The sequence below is a fragment of the Zonotrichia leucophrys genome, chromosome 18, assembly GCF_028769735.1.
Source record: "Zonotrichia leucophrys gambelii isolate GWCS_2022_RI chromosome 18, RI_Zleu_2.0, whole genome shotgun sequence".
NCBI classification, from domain to species: domain Eukaryota; kingdom Metazoa; phylum Chordata; class Aves; order Passeriformes; family Passerellidae; genus Zonotrichia; species Zonotrichia leucophrys.
Genome location: NC_088187.1, coordinates 2,274,713 through 2,297,847, shown reverse-complemented (window position 1 = coordinate 2,297,847; position 23,135 = coordinate 2,274,713). Strand labels below are relative to the sequence as shown.

The 23,135-nt window shown below is 50.1% G+C and overlaps 1 protein-coding gene and 1 long non-coding RNA gene across 2 annotated transcripts; one reads left to right on the top strand and one right to left on the bottom strand.

Annotated features, from left to right (window-relative positions):
* Positions 1–1,463: 1,463 nt before the first annotated feature.
* Positions 1,464–21,178, bottom strand: CDR2L (cerebellar degeneration related protein 2 like). Its single transcript, XM_064728524.1, has 5 exons — positions 20,677–21,178; positions 8,289–8,401; positions 6,781–6,929; positions 5,717–5,881; positions 1,464–4,225 (listed from the first exon to the last, which is right to left on the bottom strand). The coding sequence occupies exons 1-5, from the start codon at positions 20,753–20,755 to the stop codon at positions 3,340–3,342; spliced, it is 1,392 nt and encodes a 463-aa protein (XP_064584594.1). The 5' UTR covers positions 20,756–21,178; the 3' UTR covers positions 1,464–3,339.
* LOC135455373 (uncharacterized) lies at positions 9,343–16,360 on the top strand. The gene is made up of 3 exons (XR_010442313.1): positions 9,343–9,420; positions 12,747–12,824; positions 14,039–16,360. It is a non-coding gene; the product is annotated as an uncharacterized LOC135455373 (long non-coding RNA).
* Positions 21,179–23,135: the final 1,957 nt, after the last annotated feature.

Genomic DNA, 23,135 nt, shown 5'->3' with positions numbered 1-23,135 from the left:
GCAAAAGCTGTCAGGAGCCATCCCAGGAACCTGAGGGGAGGGCTGAGGAGTCCAAGGATGCAGTCACTCCCTGTGTGAGTGAGGGTGCAGGCTGTTAATGTGTAGGCAAATTCCCTCCGGGCTTTGAGGGGCCTTCCAGAAGATCTCAGTTGCTGTAAGAAAGGGAAGATGCTGAATCCTTCCTGTGGGGAGCTCGAGCTCTGAAAATCCTTGAATTTGTGCTTCAAGTGGCCCCTCTCTGTTTGTAACAACAGGTTATAACCCTTCTGAAGCGTTATTCCAGTGAGAAGCCAGGCCAGATCTGATGGAACTGCACGTGTCTAAATGCCAGCTTTCAAATTCAGCATGCAACCACACAGTTGACAAGCTGTGCCCTTATTATCTTAATGCTGTGAGCTGAGTAATGTCACTGATTTTGCCAAATTCTGAAATTAAGGACTATTTCCTGTGACATCATACTTTCCCTCATCCATTTTAATTGCATGCAGCAATTTTCCTTTCTGTCACGAACCATGGGGGTGTGCTGTTAAGCAGCTGCTGCTCTCTGTTACGCCACTTCTCTGGCAGAGTGGTTGCTCAGCACTCTCTTGTCCCCTCTCAGTGGAGTTGTGTAGCTTTCCTTGGTGTTCCAAAAAGCAATTGGAAAAGTTTAGATCAAAGGTGGCACAAAAGGCCAGAAGATGCTTATTTTCTCCTCCTCTGATCACGGAAAGCACCACTTAAGGCAGGAATCAAGTGATTCTGACTCACACAGTCAATCAGGACATGAATATATGGCCACTAATATTTTTGGAGGCAGAAGAAAATTGTCCTCAGCACTTTGCTGAACATGCTGCTGATACATGGCAGCTGTGCCTTTGTCAAGCCAAGTACTAATATCATGTTACTTACATCAGTCATTTTTGGATTTGTGGTTTGCAAAAAAAAGGTCAAAAGAAAAACAGGATTTGAATTGGAAGCTTAGAAATTGTGTGGTTTTACAGAGACTTCCGAGCTGACAAAAGAGAGGTTTGATCGCGTGGCAGTGTTGGCAGTCCAAGTGCACAAAAATGTGTGTTATATAAATAATGCAGCAGAATAGTTCAGCATATTCTCTTTCCTTTCTGCAAGGGCGCCTGAAGCACTTTCTCGACCTAAATTGTACTTGAAAATCAAAGAATTAGCTCTTGTGCTGTTCTTAAAAGTAAAAAGAGCTGTAAGAGCTGTGAGAAAATCAGTGTTTCTCTGTATTTGAGAGGAGAATAGAGCATTTATAAATATATTTAATGTGTTGTGCACTTAACTGTGATGCTGATCCACATGGGATTGTTTAAAACAGAAAGTGAGGGTGATTCCCTTCCCACACCTTTGCAGCATCAGCTGGCTGCAGGGCAAGCACTGCCTGCCTTAAACCAACACTGCTACAAGTGCCGAGTCAAGGGGTGCTGAACGCTCCCAGGACATCAACAACGCTTCTCTTGCTGTTGTTGTTCATTTTTATTTATTTTATTTTATTAGACAACTGCTTTCCATTATAAATAAATAAGGCATGAAGGTTCTCCATACTGTTACAGAGCTGGTAGCCACAGCTGTGCGTGCAGCTCCTGATGCATCTGGGGCTGTGGGGCACCTGGAAATGCAGAGTGTGGAAGAGAAGAGCAGTTGGTGGTTTTGAGGAGGAGACCTCTGGAGCAGGGGTGGTTTGCTCATCACACTCCTGCAAACTTACCTCTGTGGTACTCAGCTTAACAAAACAGGGTGGTTTTGGGGGGGGTTTCTGTATTAATTCCATGGGGAGTGAAAGAAAGGTTGCTCCTTGTAGCATCAAAGCCCTGGATGTAGGGGATTATTCCATTTGAACAGTCTACCCCTTCCAAAGCCACATTCACATTTCTTTCTCTCAATGTTGCAAAGATTCCAGCTGTTGACCCAAGATTTTGGGATGTAAGCTGGTGAAAAGAGAATCCAGATGTAGCTGATGGTTGCTCCAGGCGGGTACAGAGTCGGTTGCTTACACTGAACTGCTGGGTTTTGTGGCTCAATGCTCAGGGTGTTGCTTAAGCTGGAATGAGATGCTGCTTCTCTGCCTAAAACGTGTCTGACTGTACAAGGTCATCATCTAGTTCATGGAAGCTGGAAATTGGTGATTCCTGAGACTGCAGTGGCCTTTTGGCTGCGTGTTTGCATGTCTGTGGAAGCCAAAGTGAGGAGATTTCAGTGCTGGAAAGGGAACTGGAACATGAGAGGCGACAGTGTCTCAGCCAAGAAAGATTATCTTCAGCAGGAAGCTGAAATCTGTCCTTGTGGCTGGGGAGATGTTTGGAGCAGGAGTGAGGGGAGATGTGTGATCCATGCTACTGCCAGGGCCAGACTCCTGACCTGGGAGGGGCTGCATCCCCTGGCTTGTGTGTGAGTCCCTGGGAGTCAGTTTTGAGCCCATGCAAGCTGTTTTTAAGGAATTTGTTACAATGGGATGATGACCTCTTGAAGAGCACAGCACAGAGAGCTGGTACCCAGACCATGAGATGAAAGTGTGTCTCTGATATTGTAATAGCACTTCTTGTCTCGCTGTGGGAAAGCCCTGGGCTCTGAGTTCCTACCAGGCATGGTGCTTCACCTGGGCTGAAATACCAGGGCAGACTCAGAGCAAGTAAATCCCATATGCCTGCAAGGTCTGGAGGGTGTGGACTGAAACACTGAGAGATGCTGATGGAGATGGAACAATCAGTCTTATGTTTCTCTTCAAGTTTTTCCAGTTGCAATGAGCTTGCATTGTAAAGAGCTGAAAAACCTGACTGATTAGAGAATGGCTTAAATAGCAAGACCATGCTGCCCTTTGGGGAAGGCAGAGATAGAAGTCTCTCGGGTTCAAGCATAGGTTCTCAGCCATAAAATCTAACTGGAGGATTGGGCTGCTGTGCTGGGGCAGCCCCTAAAGTTCTGATGGCTTTTTGTTTTACTTTGAGGCGCTGTACTCCAGCTGTGGCAGGATGCTGGAGGACATCCAGGCTTTTGCTTGCAGATAATTGGGCTGTAGGGCAAGCTGAAAAAGGGTGAAGGGGGAGACTGGTTTCTTTTCTTTCATGGTGGGGTTTACATTGCTGTTGTGATGTCTGGCAGCAGCAGTAACTCATGCAGAGATCCATCACGTGGTTTCTGAAATCCTCTAACTACAATGTACAATTGTCCCAATGGGTTGTCCAGAGCCTAAGCTTAAAAAAGTGAGTTGGGTCCCTGTGACATTCTCTCGCTTGCAGACCTCTCGAACCTTCAAAGCAGAGGGGCCATGTGGCGTTTCCTGGGGCTCAACAGAAGACGTGGCCGTTGCAATTGCACGTGGGAGCTGCGGAGAGCCAGGACTCATTTGCTGCTCTTGTTTTTCACCTTTGTGGCGTTGATGTCTGCTTTTGTTTTCTGGATGCGGGAGAAGATCTCCTTAAAAAGAGCCTTGTACTCAGGCTGGCTCTGCTCCAGCCGCTTGTCCACGGCCTCCACGTGTTTGCTGATGGTCTTTTCCATGGTTTTCCGCTCTTCCAGCTCGTGCCCCTCTCCTCGGAAGTCCCTGAAGGAGCTGTCGCGGGAGATGGGCCGGGAGGTCTGGACCCCCGCATGGCGCACGCTGTCCTTGTGCTGCCGGCACTTGCTGAGCAGCTCCTCGTACTTCTCCAGCAGGGCGTGGTACTGCTCGTCCACCTCGCGCAGGATGGACATGCCGCGCTTGCGCACGTTGTTGGCGTGCAGGGTGTAGTTGCCCTCGTGCCGGCTCACGGCGTCCTTGGTCACGATGGCGTTCAGCGCCGTGTCGCTGCAGCTCTTGCGCACCGGGTGGTTTGGGGAAGGGGTCATGGATGTCCCGTGGCTTTTCCCTCCCTCCTCCTCGGACAGGTCGATGTAATCCGCTTCTGGGGCGTTGTTCAGCGGCTCGAGGAGGGCTTCGGACAGGTTGTCCTCTCTGCTGAGCAGGTACTTCTTGACTTGCTTCATCTGCTGCAGCTCCAGGAGCTCTGCCTCCAGCTCCTTGATGCGCAGTTTGCAGTTCTCCATCTCGCACACCCGCTGCTCCAGGTCCGAGTACTCCTGGATAACCGAGGTGTACTCGCGCTCCACCCTCTCCTTCCGCTGCTTCTCCTGGTTCACCTGGGATCTCAGCGAGTCCACCATGGCTTGGAGACGCTCGTTCTCCCTCTCCAGTGGCTTCTGGTTGAATTCTGTGGAAGAGCTGTGGACCTGGAACGCATCCTCATACCTGAAAGAGGAGAAAGATGCTTGAGAGAGTCAGACCAAGCAGTTTGACCCATGAGGGATTTGTGTTTTATTGTTATGTAAGTAGTTCTACTGATGTCCAAAAAGGACATGAGCTCATGGAGTGAGATGTGCCTTCTCCATTTGCCAGGTGTGGACACAAAGACAAATCTCTGTCCCACAGAACTTGCAGTTTTATTGGACAGCAGCAATAAAAGACAGGAGGGAAATGAGATCCTAAAATGTAAAAGACACATCTGCTTAACAGACAAGCCACCAGCATTGCAGTGAAGCAAGAATGAATGTTCAGGTGCTACCAGTCTGAGCTGAAAGTAGGTGGCTTTGGCTTTTTCCTGCTAGAATCCATCAGCTGCTCTCTGCACCATTGAGTTCACCAACTACCCACTGCCTATGGCAACAACCCCAGACCCAGCCAGCCAAAACTCTGAAGCACATGTGCTGCTGCCTGTGCAGCCCTGTGTCTGGGAGGTGCTCTGGAGGGAGTTTGGGAAGATTTACATGGCAAGGCAAATAGAGATTTTTGATAGAGGTGCCCCTTCTTCATTGCCTGGGAAGTGATAACAAACACTTCCCCCTTCCCTTCAGGAATTTGGGTTTTCCTCCTCAGTGAAGCACCCATGGCATCCTCTTTGTTTAGAACAGACTGGAAAAGTGCAAGCTCCATGGCTTCCCCTGGGAGGCATGGCTGTGGTGGGGGGTATTGAACAGATTTCAGGGCACTGAAGGGCAGCCTGACCTTCAGAGCCAACTGTGGAGCTGCAAGGGGGCCCAAGGTCCTGTGGTAGCGGGGAGAGTGGGATTGGGGGACTGGGGGGAAAAGAACCACAGAGACATTAAGTGGATTTTGCTGGGGGTCACGTTATGGCCTGATTAACATCCTCATTGCTGCTGCAGTGAAAATGTCTTTGGTTCATATCCTCTGACAGAGGATGCTTTCAGTAACAAAGTTTATTGATTGCTTATCTATTTAAAGAACCCTCTTTTGTGGACAAAGCTGAGCAAGAAATGTCCTCGTGAGGTCAGTGAATTAACACAGTCCTGGGTTTTGAGGAGGATTAAGGCTGCAGTAGTGCTGAAGGTGTTTGTACAGCACTTGGTAGCCCATGGTGTATCTGCATGTGTGACTGGTGTTCCTAGGGAGTGCTGGAGTCATGCAACACAAAATGCACCATCTCAACTGGCTTCAGTGAGCCAGAGGTGCTGGTGCTGTGCTGGAAAGGCAGCTGGAAAGGGAAAAATGGGCTGTGCTGGTTTGGGAAGGGAAGTATCCCTGTGCTGAGATCATGAAGGCTCTGCCTTGCCCACACCTCCTTAGGCAGGTGGGTTGGTGAGAGGAACATTCCCCCTTCAGCTCCAGCCGTGCATTTCAGGCTCTGGTGTCATGCCTCTGTGTCTGAGGGTTTTCTGCTCACCCAGCACCTCCCCTGTTTGTGGGGAGCAGTTTGGAGGGGCTGCCACAGCCAAGGCTCCGTACCTGGGGCTGGAGCACAGCTCCTTAAGGCAGGGGAAGGTGTGGATGGTTCGGCGCCGCTCCCTCTTCTCCCTCCGGATGCGGAGCTGCTCCAAGCTCCGCATTTCCTCCACCTGCTTCTGCAGCTCCTCCACCTGGTTCTGCAGCCCCTCGATTGTTTCTGTCAAGCTGCAGAGAGAGGAGGGAGCACAGGGGAGAAATCAGGTGCTACAAGTTCCTAAAAGGTGTTTTTGTCCTATAGAGAAATCCAGTCTAGGGAAGGTGCTTCCAGTTTCCAGTGCCCTGGGATCATGACAGCACTTATTTTTGTTTTTGATCTTTCTCTGTGTGGTCACTCTTGAATGGGGTTAGTTATAAAAAAAGGGATGGGGGATTGAATGGAGTCCTGTCCTCAAATCAGTTGGCTGAAAGAGACATCTCTGAGACATAAGCACTCTCCTGAAACATCTCTGCACTTAAAACAAGCATCTATTCCTTTTGGTTTATCTTGTAGAGGAACACAGAGACTGGGCAGAGATTTTGTTTTTTTCTGTCTGCAGATAGTTTGTAAAACACTCTGCTCTGAAATTCCTCCTCCCCACAGTTGTTTGCAAATGATGCTGCATTACAAGAACATGACTTAGGCTGCTGTTTCTAGGGATGACCTTGACCATGGGCTTGTTTTAGGAAAGAAATATTATTGATAAACTGGTGTTTCAGCATGGACTAGCCAGGGTTTCATGAGCTTCTGGACCTGTACCTGATGTTTCTTCAGGGCTGTGTGCTGGGGATCTCCCTGATAGGATTATGTGCCTTTTCTTCAAGGAAAATCATCTGAGGAGAGGCTGCTGTGCCTCTCTGCAGGTAGCTTCAGACACTCTTTTATCCAGCCCTTATCCTAGGGATGTCTGTGCTGTGGCTGACCCCTCCTAACCAGCACTACTGCAACACACTTGTGTTCTAAACATCTGCAAAAATGGGCTGATACAAAAGAGAATGGCTCAGATAGCAATGAGAGGCTGCACTTTGGGGCAGGGGAAAGGTGAGCTGAAGGTTCTGGGATCTTGAAGATCCAGGGGAGGCCATACCACTGGATCTTCTGTTGGGAAGTCTTGCTTTCCAGCACCAGCTTCTGGTTTGCCAGCTCCAGGTCCCGCGCTGTCAGGTCCAGCTGCTCGTAGACTTTGGCGTGCTGTTCGTTCATCTGCCGCAGCATCTCCAGCTGCTTGGTCAGGTACTGCAGGGAAAAGTGAAGCGTGAGCACTCCACATCCAAAACCCAGGGTTTTTCACAAGCAGAAATTCTTACAGCCTTTGCTTCCTCTGATAATGTGTTTTGTGGTTCTGCCTGGTTGAAGCCTCTTCCACAGATGAAATATTCATTCCCCCGACCACTGTAAATATTTTTGTGTCTAAAATACGATTGAACTTCCCCTGCCCTCTGTGAAGGGCACTAACCTCTATCTCTCTCTATTCAGCTGCTTTTTTATTCCCAGTACCAAAGAAAGTTGATATCCCTGGGACTGAAAGTTGACTGAAATTGGCCGGTTGGTTACTGGATCGCCTGACAGATCGATTGCTGAAGCTGTGTTTCCTTGGGAATTCAGGCTAAAACTCTGAGTCTGTGAAATATGAGGAGACCTGTGGTTTCTGTGGATTTGCACACCCTTTTCTGTAAGTCTGCTACTGCAAATCTTATCCTTGGAAGACTAGGAGAGGGGCATCTACTCAGGTGCTCACTCTCAGCTGGGGCCAGATTCCAGATCCTCTGGTGGATGTGCTTCTGATGGGCTGCTGGAGGGGGAATGACTAAATCCATCCACTAGTTCCCTCAAACATCAGCTGTCTGATCCCTGCAGCATCATGTGCTGCTCTTGTGAACTGGCAGACCTCCTCTGCCCTGTGTCCTTTTAAATCAGGGGGTGCCCAGTCTTTTTTAACTCACAGATTCCTAGAAGGTTTCCAGTGGATGAAAACCCTCCCAGGCACAGCAGGTTTAAGCCTCTAAGATCAGTTCTGTGAGCTCTTAGAAATACTGCCCTGACCCCACAGGATGCTTGAAATGGGGGTTTGGATTGCAGCTCTTGGAGAAAGAGCTATTTTATGCCTCTAACAAAGGGGGCTGTGTTATGGGGGTGCCGAGGGGCCAGCTGGGAACAAAAACGATTCTGAATCTCTGGAATCAAAGGAAAGCTGCAGCAGAGCAGAGAGAAGTGAGTGTGAAGGCTGACGGATGTGCAGGGGAAGGCCAAACGTGACCCAGATGTAGCCTGGTGCCAAAATCTGGTGTGCACATCTGGGCAGGGAGTGAGGATGTGAGAAAAGGAAAAATGCAAGTTAATAGGGGAACAAGACCCTTTCCAGGGCTGGGATGAGCTTTAATCCATCAACAGACTTTAAAACAGCATTTAATCCGTCCTGCTTCAGGCACTTACAGAGGATACTTCAACTTCCACGCCCCACAGCACATCCCTGCCTTTCTGCTGGCATCTGAGCTGCTGGTGCCGGTGGAAGTGCCCCTTTCCCACCTTTGCCCTTAGGTGGCAGCGGTGGCCAAGCAGGCCCTGTCCCCAGCCCTGTCCCGACTGTGTCCCTACCTCAATCTCCTGCACTTGCTCCTCGTTGGTGGCATACATCTGCTGCAGGGAGTCCTCCAGCTCTTTGTTTCGCTCCAGCAGCGTCTTCCCCAGCTCTGCAGCCAAGTGTAAGTCTGAAAAGCAGAGGGACAAAGCTGCTGCAGTTCCCACAGCCCCATGGCTGGGTGTGGTGGGATCTCCCCCCACCCCAAAAAGTGACCCCACACCAAGCACAGCAGCACATTTTTAGTGACATTGGTTGTACTGGCACGTTTTGACCTGGCTGTATGCTCACAGAACGTACAGAATCTGGCCTCTTGTCTTGCTGGGCTGCAGGAGCAAAGGGAGGCCAAGCTCAGGACTCTGCAGCTCCTCCATGCAATGACAATTTAGTGCTTTGCTGGCTGCAAAACCCTCCTGCATTCCCTGCACACTGTAACCAGGATCAGCCCAGGATCTGGGCTGTGGCAGGTGCTCAGCACCTCCATCCCCTATCACTGGGGAGGGCTCAGCACCTGTCAGAATGGAGCAAAGGCCTGGTAAAGCCCTGCAGGGCCTTGGGGATGCTCTATAAATTACATCATTATCTCTAACGAAGGGAGTGCCTTGCCTTCCCTGTCAGCCTCCATCCATCAGCCTCTAACAGACTGACAGGAGTAATAAAACCCTGCGTGGCCCGAGGGGGCTGGAGGCACCTCCCAGATGTGCTGCCCTGGCAGCGCTGCAGCAGCTGAATCCAAGGCTCTTTCCTTGGGGCAGCTCCAGGGAAAGGACAAACTACTTTGTGTTCACTCTCTGCCACCTCTAAACGCCCTTAGGAAGCTACTGAAAAAGTTGGACATCAGGAGAAATGCAGGGAAAAGTAGATGTTGACAGTGTGGTCAGTTGAAAATGCTGGCATTGCTGATGGGAAAAGAAAAAGCCTTCAGGCCATGTGAATCCTGTGTTGGCCAAAGTTTGAGCACACAGGTGATGCTGTTTGTGAGGCTGGGACAGCACAGCTGGCTCTGAGAACAGCCCTTTGCTTTCACAGGAATTGGTTGTCTTCTTAAAGCCTGACTATGAGCAGGGAGGGTTCATTTTTCTTGGTGCTTCTAGATGTAACAGCTCTTAGGATGGCAGAGTGAAAATCTGACCTTAATCCTTGCAAAAGGTAAGGAAACAGGTCCTGGTGTGCATTATTGCTCTTTCTTTCTTTGGTGTGGTTATCATGCAGCTGTAGGTAATTGAGGAGTGACAATCCTGCAGGGTGTGAGGGGACCTGGGTCTCCTGCCCCGGCATTTTCTCAGCCTGTTGTAATGCTCCCTTCTAGTCTGCATTTAATGGTGTGTTCTGAAAAGGCTTTGCCAGGGCTGAGAGTAGCTGTCATTTTCTTCAGTGGTTCATTTGGCCTTGCAGTTGATTGGGAAAGAAGGATGTTTGGTCACTAAGACAGGAAGAAGACAGGACTCCTGGGATGTATTCTGGGCCTGGGAAAGCCCTGACCTCTCACACATCACAAAATGAGGCTCATGCTGACTTGGACATGAGTGCTTGCCAGGGGTGAGCTACAGTGCTGTCAGTGCCTGGGGTGGGGCTTTCCAGAGGGATGCTGCTGTGCTCTGAGATGTGCTGATACCTTACCAGTTTGTGTGTTGCCCGTGTTTTTTTCTGCTGGCTCCCCAGATGTGGTGCTGCCAACAGCTGCTCAGTATGTCCTCGAATCTCCCCTTTCCATGGGAATGTGCTCTCCAGCTGCGCCCTGCATTGCAGGGTGTTATTATTAAAAGGGCTGTGACCTTTTTAATTATAATCCTCTTCATTGCACAGTGACCCAGTCTGAGGGCTGCAGTCGCAGCTCTCCCTGCAATCAAGTTATTGGCACGTTTCCCCGTGGACAGACCTCCTCCACCTATTTGGTTTTTTCCAAGCACCAAATTTCCCTAGTTTATAAAGTGCCCTAGGGAGAGCCGAGTGTTTGCTACACCAGCTGGGGCTGGGGGAACAGCCAGATGCCAGCAGAGATGAAGGATAATTTGTGCCTTTAAGCTGCTTGGGGCTGTGTTTAATGTCAGCACCACCTTGCCAGAGCCAGTGTTGTTCCTGGAGAGTGGCACCTTGGAAATCACATCCCTGGCAGCAAGCAGGGCCCCAGTGTGGAGGTGTGGATGAGAGGGCTCCGTGCTGTGCTCCAGGTAATGAGTCAAGTGTGTCCCCGTCCCTGTGGATTACACCAGTGCTCTCCCACCATATGGCATCCAATTTAATCAGCTGGGGTTGAGTTAAGTGGATTAGGCAGTGCAAGATCCTGCATTGTAATTTAAAGGGCTCTGTCAGCAATAATTTAATGGGGGAAATGGGCAGCGTTTGGGGATGAGTGGGAAAGAGGAAAGAATGGGGCTTGGCTCTGAGGAGGAAATTGAGTCTTCATTTCCATTTTGAGCATAAGGGCCTGGGAGACTCCAGGCTTGAAGGACTTGGGGGAATTGGTTCTTTTAGTGTCTTTTAACTGCCTCAGCCATTGTCACACACACTCCCTCACTCTCTGCCTGCCAGCCAAAGCATCCTTGGTAATCCTGTCTCATCCACCCCCTTGTGCCCGAGTCCTCTTCCCCACCTGTTGGTCCCCCCAGCTTATGGGGCTGAGGGGAGGGGGGGATGCTGTGGAAGTGCTTTAATGTCGTCTTTGGACCAGATCCCTCTTGATCTTTGTACTAATTGTGGCTCTGCATGGGCTGAGGGAGCACACAGCTCCTCTCCACAGAGACCTTGGAAACCCGAGGCTGAATGTGAAATTTCACCAAGTTGTTCGAGGGAGAAAAAGAACTGTTTAGGAAGTCAAGAATCCTTTCTACATAGTACTATGGTTTTCCCCCAATTTTTTGTATTCCTTTGCTTCTCCACTGTCAGATCAGCCAGCCAGTGCTGAAGGACTTGCCCTAATTTAGCAGATATGCTGATGACTCCCTTCCCCCTCACCTCTGGATGCAGGAGGAGAAATAAAGTGCTGTGTGTCTGCTCGATGTGCCCAATCCCTCCACATCCTGCCTGTGCTGAAGGCACCACTGTGAAATGGCCAATGTTCAACTTCAAAAATGGACTCCTGATGCTTCCAAATCCTGTCAGGAGAGAACTATGGATGCAAACTGTCCCGGGCAGCACCAGCCTGGTGCCCTCTGGCTCCCTGAACTGCAAGCACTGACGTGACCCTTCTAATTAACAGCAGCAACGAGACATGCCGTGTCCCCCAACAAAGGGCTGTGCCTGTGGAGCAGGGGAGGGAGGGATGGAGGCTGCATTTCTCTGAAAGCTTCCATGGGAAAGGCCTCTGAGCAAGGAGGGTGGGGATGGGAAGAGAGACCATATGGTGGGAAGGGAGCAGGAGCTGAGTCCAAGCAGAGGAGCAGGGCTGGGCAGAACATCAAGGAGGCACCGTCCTGGAGCTGCAGAGATCAGCTGTAGCAGCCCAGCAATAATTCTGCTACCTCTGTGCCACTGAGGGAACTTGAAAAAAACCCCATCCTGATCCAAAAGCTGTCACCTTTGATGGAAGGAGGCTGAGGGATAAACTGCAGGCTGTTCCCTCATGGCAGCATCCTGTGGCAGTGCTGGCAAAGGCATGCCCCCTGCATGGGGCTGTGGCAGAGCTGGATGCTTCCCCAGCCTTGCAACGAGGCTCAAAGAGGATTTGGAGCTGTTTCTGCCTTCCCAGTGCTGGCCTGCATCTGTTCGAGCAGAGCACTCAGCCACAGCCCTCAGGAGGGGTTTGTTCCCTCCAGCATCTCCTGGTTGTGACTTTGGGAGGGCATAAGCCTGGTGCTGAGCAGGTTTTGGCTGCTTTTGGCTCAATGATGATCCAGTAGCTGTTCAGATGCTCCTCATAAATGCAGCTTTCTGGAGGAAGCCACCATCTGGTGCAGCTGCTTTGGACTCTCCCCTGTCATTTCTCTTGCAGTGAGGGATTCTCATGTTTAGGCTGTGAGAGAACACACTGGGGATGCTGCACTTGGCTCCTCACCTTTAATAAATCAGCCCTGTCCCTGTCCTGCAAGCCAGCAGCTTGCAGGAGACACAGAAGTCCTTTGCTGTGTGGTGCAGATAAGCAAGGGTTTATGGGTTTGCAGGTCCTTTTCAGCTGAGCATGTATAAAGGAATGACTTGTGGCCCCTCCCTAAATGTGGGGCTGTGGAAAGGGCTGCTCCTGTCCTGTGCTGCACATGGTGAATGCATCTGCTGAAGAGCAGGGAGGAGGGTGGGGAGGTCTCTGGAGGAAGCTCAGGGTGCTTGTGAGTTGATGGATGGGGTACATTGAGAGTTAAGAACTGATGTTTAATGCTGTTGACGTTTAATTTAATGGCATTTGCTGTCTGCTCCATTACACATGGGTACTTAAAGTCAAGGGTGGGTGCAATTATTCCTTTCAAAGTCTAAATGAACGATGCTATGCTGGTTTACCCTGGGATAGGGTATACTTGCTACTCATTTATTTTCCTTCATAGTTGCAGGGCATTGTGCTGTGTGGGTATATTACAGTGAAGATCAGCTTTTGTGTATCACTGACTGCTGCTCCAGGGCAGGTGAGGGAAGCAATCTCTGTACTTGGTCTGTGTAAGGCGTTGCAATGGAACTTGCTGGGGTGCAGGGAAGCAAATGCCATCTGGCAGCACCACAAACACAACCTGAAAAAGCCTTTCCAACATGCCCATTCTACAAAGATGGTGTTTCCCAAGGCCAGCCAGAGCTTCCAGAGTCACCACTGTTACTGCTGAGATGTGGGTTCTCCATTGCTTTTACACTGGTGTAACTCAGACATTGCTGATCAGTTCAGCTCTGCACTTGGTGTTTTGTGTGTTTTTGGGGAGGATCTGCTATTTTGGTGTATTGGGATGTTCCACAAGGGCAGGGCTTGCTTTGTAAAACAGCCCCAATAAAGCCTCTGTTAGGGCTGGGTGAGGGCAAACAGGGTGCCTGAGTCCCCAGCAGCACAGCCACCTCCTCCTCTTCCTTCTCCTCCTTTCAAACTGTGGCTCTTGCTGGGCTGAGCTGATGTTGATCACACTGGCATTTTTGTTACTCTAATGAGATTTGCTGGATTTCCTGCTTGAGATTTTTTTTGGTTTTTTTTCCTTTTCTTTCTCTTGTGTAATCTGTTACGCGCTCCTGTGCTGCCTTTGGCTGTGCAAGTGTCCCTGGCTGGGGAGGGGGGCTCAGGTGGTGGCAGTGGGGTGTTTGGCAGGGGGTGAAGGCAAGCCCAGTGCAATGAGAACAGCTCCTTCCATGGTATCTTGAGCCCCCCTGGGCAAAAGTGGCATCACCAAGGAGTGGAAATCCCTGACAAGGGGCTCAGGGACACACTGTACTGCGCTGTGCTGCAGAGAAGGCCTCCAGCTCTCTTAGCCCCTGCCGCTCCCTTCCTTGCCTTCTATATTTTTCAGTTCTATTCAATATTTCCTCTATCAGCTCTCCTTTATTCTTCTCAGATGCTCACCAGACTTTTTAGATTTAATTTATGCCTTTTCTTTCTTCCCTCTTATCATCCTGCACTCCAAATTCTCCCCTGTATATTAATATTTGAGACCCAGGATGGTCACCTCAGCTTATGAGCTGTGTCTCTACAAACACAGGCAGAGCAGTCCCATCCCTGTGCCCACAGCAACTGCTGTGCCTTTTGCCAAGTTGTTAGAGCATGAGAACACAGAGGATGTTATTAGACCATGGCTGAGGCCCCATCTGCATCTTTTCCTGCTGTTCTCTTTCCTAAACAGCCTCAGTGCCTGTGTTTGCCTTATAGGCTGAAATGGCTTGAAAGAGCTTGGTGACTGGCGGCTCCGAGGCTCTGATAGTGCACCTGGATCAGAATGTCCTAAATAAATATATACAAGTGGGGCTATTGAAGAGAAGGAGTGAAGAAAGAGGAGGGAGAAAGGGAGCCAGAGCTTTCCTGCATGCGCTCCTCCCCCGGGCAGCAAATCTCCAACTAATTAATTATGTTGGGCTGCAGAAAACCGTGAATAAAGGCTTCCACTCTTTTAAAGCTAAAGACACAGGCATGTGGATGGCTGCCATGTGGCAGAACTCCTCTTCCCCGTGTGTTTGGGGGCAGGAGGTTGTAAGTGACCCAGGCTGGACAAGGAGGATGAGCACCAGGGTGCTCTGTGCACGTGCAGAGCCCCGAGCAAAGGCGCCCTGCGAAGGACAGGTCACTGTGCTCACGTGGCAGGGGACGGTGCCCACAGCGCTGGGCTGCCACAACCGTGTCACTTCTCCTGCCCTGCCCTTCTCCTGAATACATTCCCCTACTCGGAGCCATTCCCAGCCAACTCGGATGCCCTTGCTCCCCTCCTGCTAGGGGGAGGCAGGTGGAGCCACTGATTCTGAGTGATTTGGACACTCAGGGCACAGGGAGCAACCCTTGTAGCACAACTGTCACTTTGCAGCTGTAGCAGCCCCCAGGACCCCTGCCAGCACTGCCACTGCTGGTTACTTCTGTCTGCCACCCTCGTATGTCCAGAGGCATTTAGGTACAGAGACCTTTCTTCCATGTGTTACAGCTAAATGCAGAAACAGCCTGACCCTCTGCAGCAACGCAAAAAACCTGCCCACCTCTTCTCCATCAGCCTTTTTTCTTGACTTAGAAGAAAGTGTATCCTCTTGCAGGGTGCTGCCCCACTTCTGCTCCCTTCCCATCTGCTTCTGGGGAGTTTAGGAAGCCCTGTTCCTCCAGGTGCTCAGCTCACAGCCCAGCTGCCTTGTGCCTGGCTATTGGCACAGGCTGGAGATGCTGCCCGTGTGGGAAGAGATCCTGACCTCAGATGAGTGATCAGTGCTGTCTGTGCAGCTGCACAGCAAGAGCACAGGGCTGTAACCTTCCAGTCTGAGCTTGCAGGGAAAGGGAGTGATGAAATACTTGATGTACTCTCAAAATGATGTTATGTCCACCACTAGTCCTGAGCAGGATGCAGAGCAATACTTCTTTTGGGGGCCCAACACCAAAACCAGTGTCCCTGACACAGTTCTGCTTCAAAGACTGATGCTTGTGGGGTGTGCTGTGCTGCTCCTTGCTCTGCCTCCTCCTGCAGACACCAGTGCTTGGCCACCACCTCCCAGTTCAGGTGCCTTCCCAGGACTCAATACTTCCTTGTGGCCCAAGAAGTCTTGGAGGATGGCACGATCACATCCTTGCTCCAACTGCTGGTGCTGCAGCTGCATATTTGGAAGAGGCCAAGAAGCATGGACCTGGATATTACACACATGAAGGTCTGAATCCTTCAGAGAGGAGGCAGATTAACTGAGCAGGGCCAGAGCAGCTGCACAGACTACAGTGACTTCCCAGAAAGCTGCAGAGGAATGGTCTGTTTTAACCATTAGAACTGTCACTTTTTGGAGAGATGGTTTATAACTGTTAAATACACATGGAAAAAAACAAAAAACAAACTAACATAAAATCCCTTTGAAATTCCCAGCTGTGCAAAAAGCAGCAGTTGTGTAACATCTGGTCTCCTTCCTTTGGGGTATTTTGTATTGGAAATATTTTCCTAAATTCTTGGCCCACATATGACATAGTCTTTTTGGACAGATTAAGCAGAAGCTTTGGAAACCCTGAAGGTGTGTTTAATGCGAGCACACAGATCTGTTGGAGTGAGGTGAGGTGGGAATTTAGCACTGTGCTGCTCTGGGAAAGCCTTTTGGGAGAGGAGCCAGAGTGTGAGTGCGGGAGCGAGCGGGCAGTGCGTTATCCTGAGTGCTGGCACTGCCTTTAGCAGGAGCAGGATGGGACCCTGGTGCTGTCACTGCTCTGAGTGGCTCCTGCCTGTCACACTGAGTCAGTGCACTCACCCTGTCACCAGCCAGCACTACAGGAGCAAAGAGAGAGGATTGGAAAATGCTGGGCTGGGGGGACAGGCTCCATGTGCAGGGTGTTCGTGGCCGGTGCCTTGGCTCCCAGTCCCTCAGGCTCAGAGCTGCTGGGAGAAAACGTCCTTCAGGATTCAGACCATAAATCCTCTGTGCATGGCCTTGCCAAGGAGAATTGCCACTGTTAGCTGATTGTCTCAGGATGGGAAATATGGAAAACTCTGGTGTTTTGTTCGTTTGTTTGGGTTTTTTGGTTGTTGTTTTGTTTGTTTCCCCCTTCCCTTTCCAGCAGTTCCTCTAATTCTGCTCCCTCCCACAGCTGGAACTATGTGCCTGGGCTCAGCAGATGTGGAGAGGAGCTTCTGGTCTCTCACTGAAAGTTGCTGTGTGGGGCTTTCTTGTGCCATTTTTGCTTGCTGCCTTCAAGTAACAGGGGAATTTTCGCTCTAGGAAAATACATCTATATATATTCTTTTTTCCCCCCATATTTGGAGTCTCTCATCACTTCTTTAGACTAACCTGTCATCTTATTTCCTTGTCTCCTGTGACTTTTCTAGTCCCTCTTGTCATTCCTAAGCAGCTCAGCAATTAGTCACTGAAAACTTTCCACTTCCATAAGCTACCTGCTGTACTGTACTGCTAAATAAATAAGTGGCTCAGCTACTGCAGGCAAAGCTCTGTCCTTCTGGCTTGCCTCTGGGGAGGGAGGGAGGGAGGAGGACAGGCAAGGTGTGTGCCTTGTCCCTGGACTGCTGGGATAACTGCCTCCGGAGGGGTAGAATATGAGTTTCACCAGCTCCCCTGTGCAGTGAGTGCTTTGGGCAAGCTGATAATGGATTGCAGTGCTCTGGACCACCTGGGTGGTGCAGGTATGGGTGCCAGCATGCATCCCCTGGGCTTACCCCAATGCCAGGAGCTGGGCACTGGAGCACTGGTGACCCTGTGTCTTTACACGGATGAGTTGGGAGTGGTGCAAGCTCAGCACCTTGTGTCATTTTCCTTCTTAGTACTCAATCAATCAGATGCTTGGCAAGAGGAGGAGGAATTAAAAAAGATCCTTAAATCTGGAGACCTTTGGAGGTTACAGCTGTCGTGTCCTAAGCCTGCATTGCAGATGGTTTGGCCCAGAGATTTCTGTGGCTGCCCTGGAGGACAATTGGTCTCGCAGTGGCAATGAGGTGATGTGCTGGTTCTTGCACTCCCTCTGTCCTGCTGCCTATCTCAGAGCAGTGAGAGGCTGTTTATTGACATGGGAGGAATTATCCCACACTTATAGAATCCTAGCATATGCTGAGTTGGAAGGGACTCATCAGGATTATCAGGTCCAACTCCTGTCCCCATGCAGGACACCCAAGAAACCCCCATGTGCCTTAGGCCATGGTCAGGGATCAGAAGGGTGGCTTTGAGAGGCCTGCTCTTGGATGCACTCTGCTCTGAGACCTGACTGCTGGCAGGGGGATAGGGAGGCTGGGGAGATCAGGGAAGGCAGAGGCCTGACTGCAAGGAGGATTCATCTTGTGAGATGCTGCGGTGAGATGAAGGCTGGAAGTGGCTGGCAGAGCTGCTGGCTCTGTTTGGATCCAGATGCAATTGAGTTGGCACACGGCCCTCCCAAACACAAATGCTCCTGATGAACAGGAAAGGTGCCCCCACTTATCTGCAGCTCAGACTCTCTAATTTTAGCTCATTCATTCTCTTGGGGTCTGGCTGCACGTAGGCCCTGTGCACAGGATGTGATGCAACTGTAGCCACATCATCAGTTCACAATGGCTGGAAAAAGGTTCACCAGAATTTTATCCTGGTTTTAACACTTAGAGGCACAGACTCCCTGGCCCACGGAAGGTGGCTGGACCAAAGCAGCACTGATATCTCTTCATGCTTACAAAGCAATAAGCTAAGTCATGGTAAGAGGGAATGGCAGCTCCATTTTTACCACTTTTCTCAAATCAGAAAGCCTTCCCAGAGGGAACATCATTGCAAAGGAAACCTCACAGGACACCACTGCTGTTACCATGTCATTGCTGAGGGTCCTGGCTGGGACTTGAGTCTCTGCTTCAGTGTGCTAAGGCATCTTGGTACAATGCCTTGAGCCACAGAGTGTTACAGTGTGCAGGGAACAGGTAAAGGCATCTGAAAGGCACTGGCTTAATCTGAACAAGGCTGGAAGGGCCCTGAGGCTGGGGACCAGATATTGCTGCTTCTAAATCATGTGGTAGATGCACCCTGTTGCTGTGGACACTTCAGGGGAAAGAAAGAGTGATTGGGATTTATTATTTTGAAAAAAAAATTGGTTACTTTGGCAAGGTGAAGCTAATGGAGGATGACAAAGAAAGTAACAGGTGCTTGGTGTGGAGCTGGAGGCATGATTTCCACTCTGGTGCTAAAATGGTTAATTAACATAATCATCACAGAGCTCCCAGTTAAGCCATCTGTTGCTTAGCAAACAGTTTTGGATGTAAATGTAATAAATATTTGATGATGCTGTGAAATGATGATAAAGGCCCAGCAACCAACTGGTTCACGGAAGAACCTTCTCTGCTCTCCTAGCTTGGATTGTTTGTTTCTCCCACCCCTTGCTCCTAAGGAACGGTCTTTAAGCCTCTGCTTTTGTCCTCTGCCCTCCTGGTGCTGCTGCCAGGCGTGGGTTTGTGTGCGACCCCAGGCTCTTGGCATGCCAATCCTCTTAGCAATGCCTCTAATCGTGCCACGCTGATGTCTCGTGCTGCACACCCACCCCCCATTCCAAACCATGGCTCCACGGCTGTGCCGCCACCAAAGACCTCTGGGTGTCATGCAAAGGCACAGTGTGTGTGGACAAAGTCCAGCACTGTCCTTTGTGATGCTTTGTGCATTGTGCAAATTAATTGCGGTTGTAATTACCCCGTAGGACCTTTCCACTTGGCTGATTCCAGTTACAGCCTTCCCGCATCTCTCCTTGAGTTTGTGGAAGCCTGTGCAGCCCCTATTCATATGCAGGAGGCTGCAAACTCACAGCTGGGCTTTGTTTTGGGTGTGTGTTTTCCTCCAGTTCTGTACGTGCTCAAAAGTGGAGCCTGTACCCAGCCTCAATCCATCATCTGGAGACAGTCATTCTGTTTTTAGGCTGCTGGGACAGAGCTGGGAACCTGGCCTGCAGTGGGAAGGTGCTCTTATTGTTGTGAGCCAGTTGTACAGTGCCAGTGCTGACTCATGAACCTGACACCAGGGACAACGTTAGGCTAAAAATCAATTGGTCCTACGTTGTTCAACACTGCCTGTATTCATCCCTAGTTCTGCTGTTCCTCAGCCTACATCCCACCCCTGGGCCAGTGCCCAGGCCCCTTGTGAGCCATGGGAAGACGTCACCCAGAAATGTGAATTTCTGAGCATTCAAAGGCTGCACTGTTTATCCAGCTGATAGCTTCATCTCTGTGCTCTTGGCTTTGTTGGAATGTTGTGTTTCAAAGAACAGGGCCCAGTATCCCACTACTTCCTGTGAATTGAGAAATTGGGATTAAAGCCCAGCTGTGACAACCCCTGGGGGGCTGGTTATCATTCCTTGCTGGGCCCCTGTCCTGCAGCTGAAGTTGTATAAACTTCAAATCATGACATAATGTACTGGAGCGATGATGGGCTGAGGCACTGCAGCTGGACTGCACATCCCTGCTGACAGTCAGCTGGGAAAAGCAAATATAAAACTGTACCTATAGCACAACATGCCAGAGGGGAACTGTGTTCAGGTAGGAATAATTTTTTGCTATGCATTGCCAAATCAGTCCTGTTCATTCCTGGGCCACTGGCCTGAAATGGGACTTCTTCCAGTTATTTACTTACTGCATGTTGACTCAAAATATTAAGATAAGAAAAATAAAACAAAAAAAAGCCCCAAATACTCACAGGCACCAACTGTCCAGTCTTAGAATAAACATTCAATTGAACTAGGTACAGTTACTTCAAAGCAAACTACAGAAGTGAACGTTTATCTTCTAACAAGGCTTCTTTTGCCGTTCGAAACTTGGCCTTGATTTTTTTTTCTTCTCCTCCCATATTTCTCCTGATATTATGGCTGGTTGGAAAAATCTCCAGAAGTAATTAGGTGACTAAGAAGCTGAAGATCCCTTTGGATTTGGGCTGGGACAGCAAAGCTTTTGAGACAGACTTTCAGCATCCTTAGCAATACATTATTTCCTTTATATTAATTTCTGGCTAATTTGCCTGATAACTCTACCTTGGACTACTCTGAAATAAAAGCAGTGTCATAACTACCCCTATTTGATTCTGCCTGCAGCAAGTTTTTTGGGGAACCAGCCACCTTGAAGATGTAACACAACAAATTATTTACTGCCCTAGTGCTTAGGACAGCTCTGGGCTCCCTGTCTCTATCCATCGGCTCTAAACTTTCCTCGGCCAGGACAGCGGTTTGGAGCAGCAGAGCCGAGATTTGCCGCTGCAGGATGAGGCGCTGGCTGTGCCAACCAAATAGCAGTCCAGAGAGAAGGGATCCCACCCTCTCCTCCCCAGCGTTCGCCCGTTTTCTTGCCCGCGCATCCCCTGGCCCACCATCCCTGGCAGCTTGCGGCGTGCCCCCATCCTTACCCTGCTCCAGGTCCTGCTGGTCGTACCAGGGCTCCTCTTCCTCGCTCTGAAACTCCTCCATCCTGTCGGCGCTCAGCATTTAGCACCAGCGGCCCGGGGAGACGCGCAGCATCCGCCGAAGGGGGGCCCGGCGCCTCCGGACCGCGGAGCGGGATGGATGCGGGGATACGGGCAGGGATGCGGGCGGGGATGCGGCCTCGGTGCCCCGGCCGGGCCGGGAAGGAGGAGGTGGCACGACGTGGCAGCCGGTGCCCGGCCCCTGCCCCGGCTCTGCGTGCCCGGGGGGGCGGCTTCCTCCTGCCTGCCGGGCCGGGGGGGGCTCCGGAGGAGGGGATGCAGCGGGGACGTGCGGCCGGGGCGGGGGGGCACGGCTTGCACAGGGCTGGGGGATGCACAAAGGAAGGAAGAGGGCCCGGCGCAGCCAGGCAGATCCTCGCTCCGCAGCTCGGTGGGGACCTCTAGCATGGAAATGCTGCAAAGAAAACCGGCGAGAGGGAAGGGGGAGGCGAGGCGAGACCGGCCTCCTTCGCCTCCTTCTTCTCCGCCTCCTCCTCCTGCTCTCCGCCCAGCCCTGCGCGGGGCCGGGGCGGGTGCGCGGCTGCGGGAGCGCAGCGCGGGGTGCCGGGTGCGGCTCGGCTGTCCCGCCGTGCCCCTGATCGGCCCAGCCCGGCTTGCCGGTGGAATGCCGTGTCCCGGCCTCGCCATGGGCTTCACGGAGACTTGGGGCACTTACGGGACCTCTCAGCGGGGCTTTCAGCGCCTTCTCTGCCTTGCTGGGTTTGTGTGGGTTGCTGTGCAAGAAGATCATCCACCCTCCCTTAGCTGGGGCTGCAAAAGGGGACACCCCATACAAACAGCCCCACAGCTTTTCCTCAGTGTGGTGTGTTATATTTAACCCTGTGTTATTTTGCACTCTGATGGGAAATCAGTGCCTCTGATGCAGGTTCCTCTTTCATTTTTCTTATCTTTGTGAAGGATGGAATGAACTCAATATTCAGGGAAATCGGGATTTATCGAGTTCTCAGGAGGAAATGTGTCTGTTACATATAAGTAAATTCAGAAAATATGTTGGATTTTGGTGCTTCCTTTCCACCTTAATAGAATAAGGGGTAGTGATGATGGTCATTCTCCTAGCTGGAGTTTGGCATAAGGGAATTTATTTGTGCTTTTCAGCCCTAGAATCTCTGATAGATTCAAATCAACTTCTGTAACAGTAACAGTGTGTTTGGATAATGTTTTCTTTTTTTTTTTGGTTGGTGTTTTTTGGTGGGTTTTTTTGTTGTTTTGTTTTGTTTTGGTTTTTTTTTGTTTGTTTGGGGTTTTTTGTTTCCTTCTGCATGATGGAGCTCCACAGATTTAAATTTAATGGCATTGCCTTGCACTGGTGCCTACAGAAAAGGCAATATAAAGTGTCTACGCAAGAGCAGCAGACTGTGCATCCAGAAAAGATGGGATTTGTGTCAGAAAACTCCATCCAATCCAGCAGTGACAGGCAGCTGGGTGCCCCTGGATGATTAAAGCAAGGGCTAGGACTCAGCTCTTGTGTACAGCAGCAGAGGAGGGGGATAAATATGGGAATAAGAGAGGAATTATAGACTATTCCTCTCTTCTTTTCTCCTCATAGACCTCTGCATCACATATACACATCCTGAAAATTCAGTGGCTGCTTGGAAAGTCATCTCCTTTAATACAGTCACAGATCGGAATGAAGGAGTCTCTTTAACCTGGCATTTATAACTCAGCAAACATAATCAAACGCTTGTGGTGTATCTGGGAGAAAGCCATCTCTAGGTCTTAGATTTTTTTCTAAGCAATTTTAATACAGAAATGGGAAAATCTGAACTTTGTCATGCCTATTGAAGAATCATGTGGACAATGCCCTTAATGACAAACTTTTGGCCACACTTGGAGTGGTCAGGCAGTTGGACTAGAGTTCTTCTATTATTTGTGAGAAATAATTGCTTTTGAAAAGTATTCTGTTCATAACAGAACTCTTATAAGATATCTTATGATAAATTCTTATAATTTATCTGTATATTGTAGCCATATTGAGTACTTGGATGCAAAGCCCCAGGCTGTTTGGCAGCAAAAGCCAGATTACATGATTTTGTGAAAATATTTTTTCCTGTAGGTTTTACCAGAATGTCTCAGATCTGATATGTCACTCAGTCAAATCAAACATCACTCCTGTCCAGGTTATATGCCAAAAAAAGAGAATTCCCACAGTCTGCCCCAGCTGGAGAGTCAGCACACTGCTTTCTTTGCAGAACGATTGGAGTTACCTCACTTTTTTCTGAAGGTTTGTAGAGTAGAGCATGTGAAATGTGACTTAGGGACACCAAAAAGACCTGCTTGCAATTCACAGAGCTGCTCAGAGCAGAAAACCGCGACGATGGCTTCAAAGGCAACACTGAATGCCCTCAAACAGCTGCTTTGAGGTGTTCGGTGAGTGCCAAATC

What these genes read in the sequence shown, in the direction of transcription:
- CDR2L (XM_064728524.1), bottom strand. Translation starts at nt 20,755, where the DNA reads ATGCTGAGCGCCGACAGGATGGAGGAGTTTCAGAGCGAGGAAGAGGAG. An exon ending in AGCAAGTGCAGGAGATTGAG is followed by an intron (nt 6,930 to 8,288) that starts GTAGGGACACAG and finishes TTTTCCCTGCAG; the next exon opens with TACCTGACCAAGCAGCTGGA. An exon ending in TCCCAACAGAAGATCCAGTG is followed by an intron (nt 5,882 to 6,780) that starts GTATGGCCTCCC and finishes CTCTCTCTGCAG; the next exon opens with CTTGACAGAAACAATCGAGG.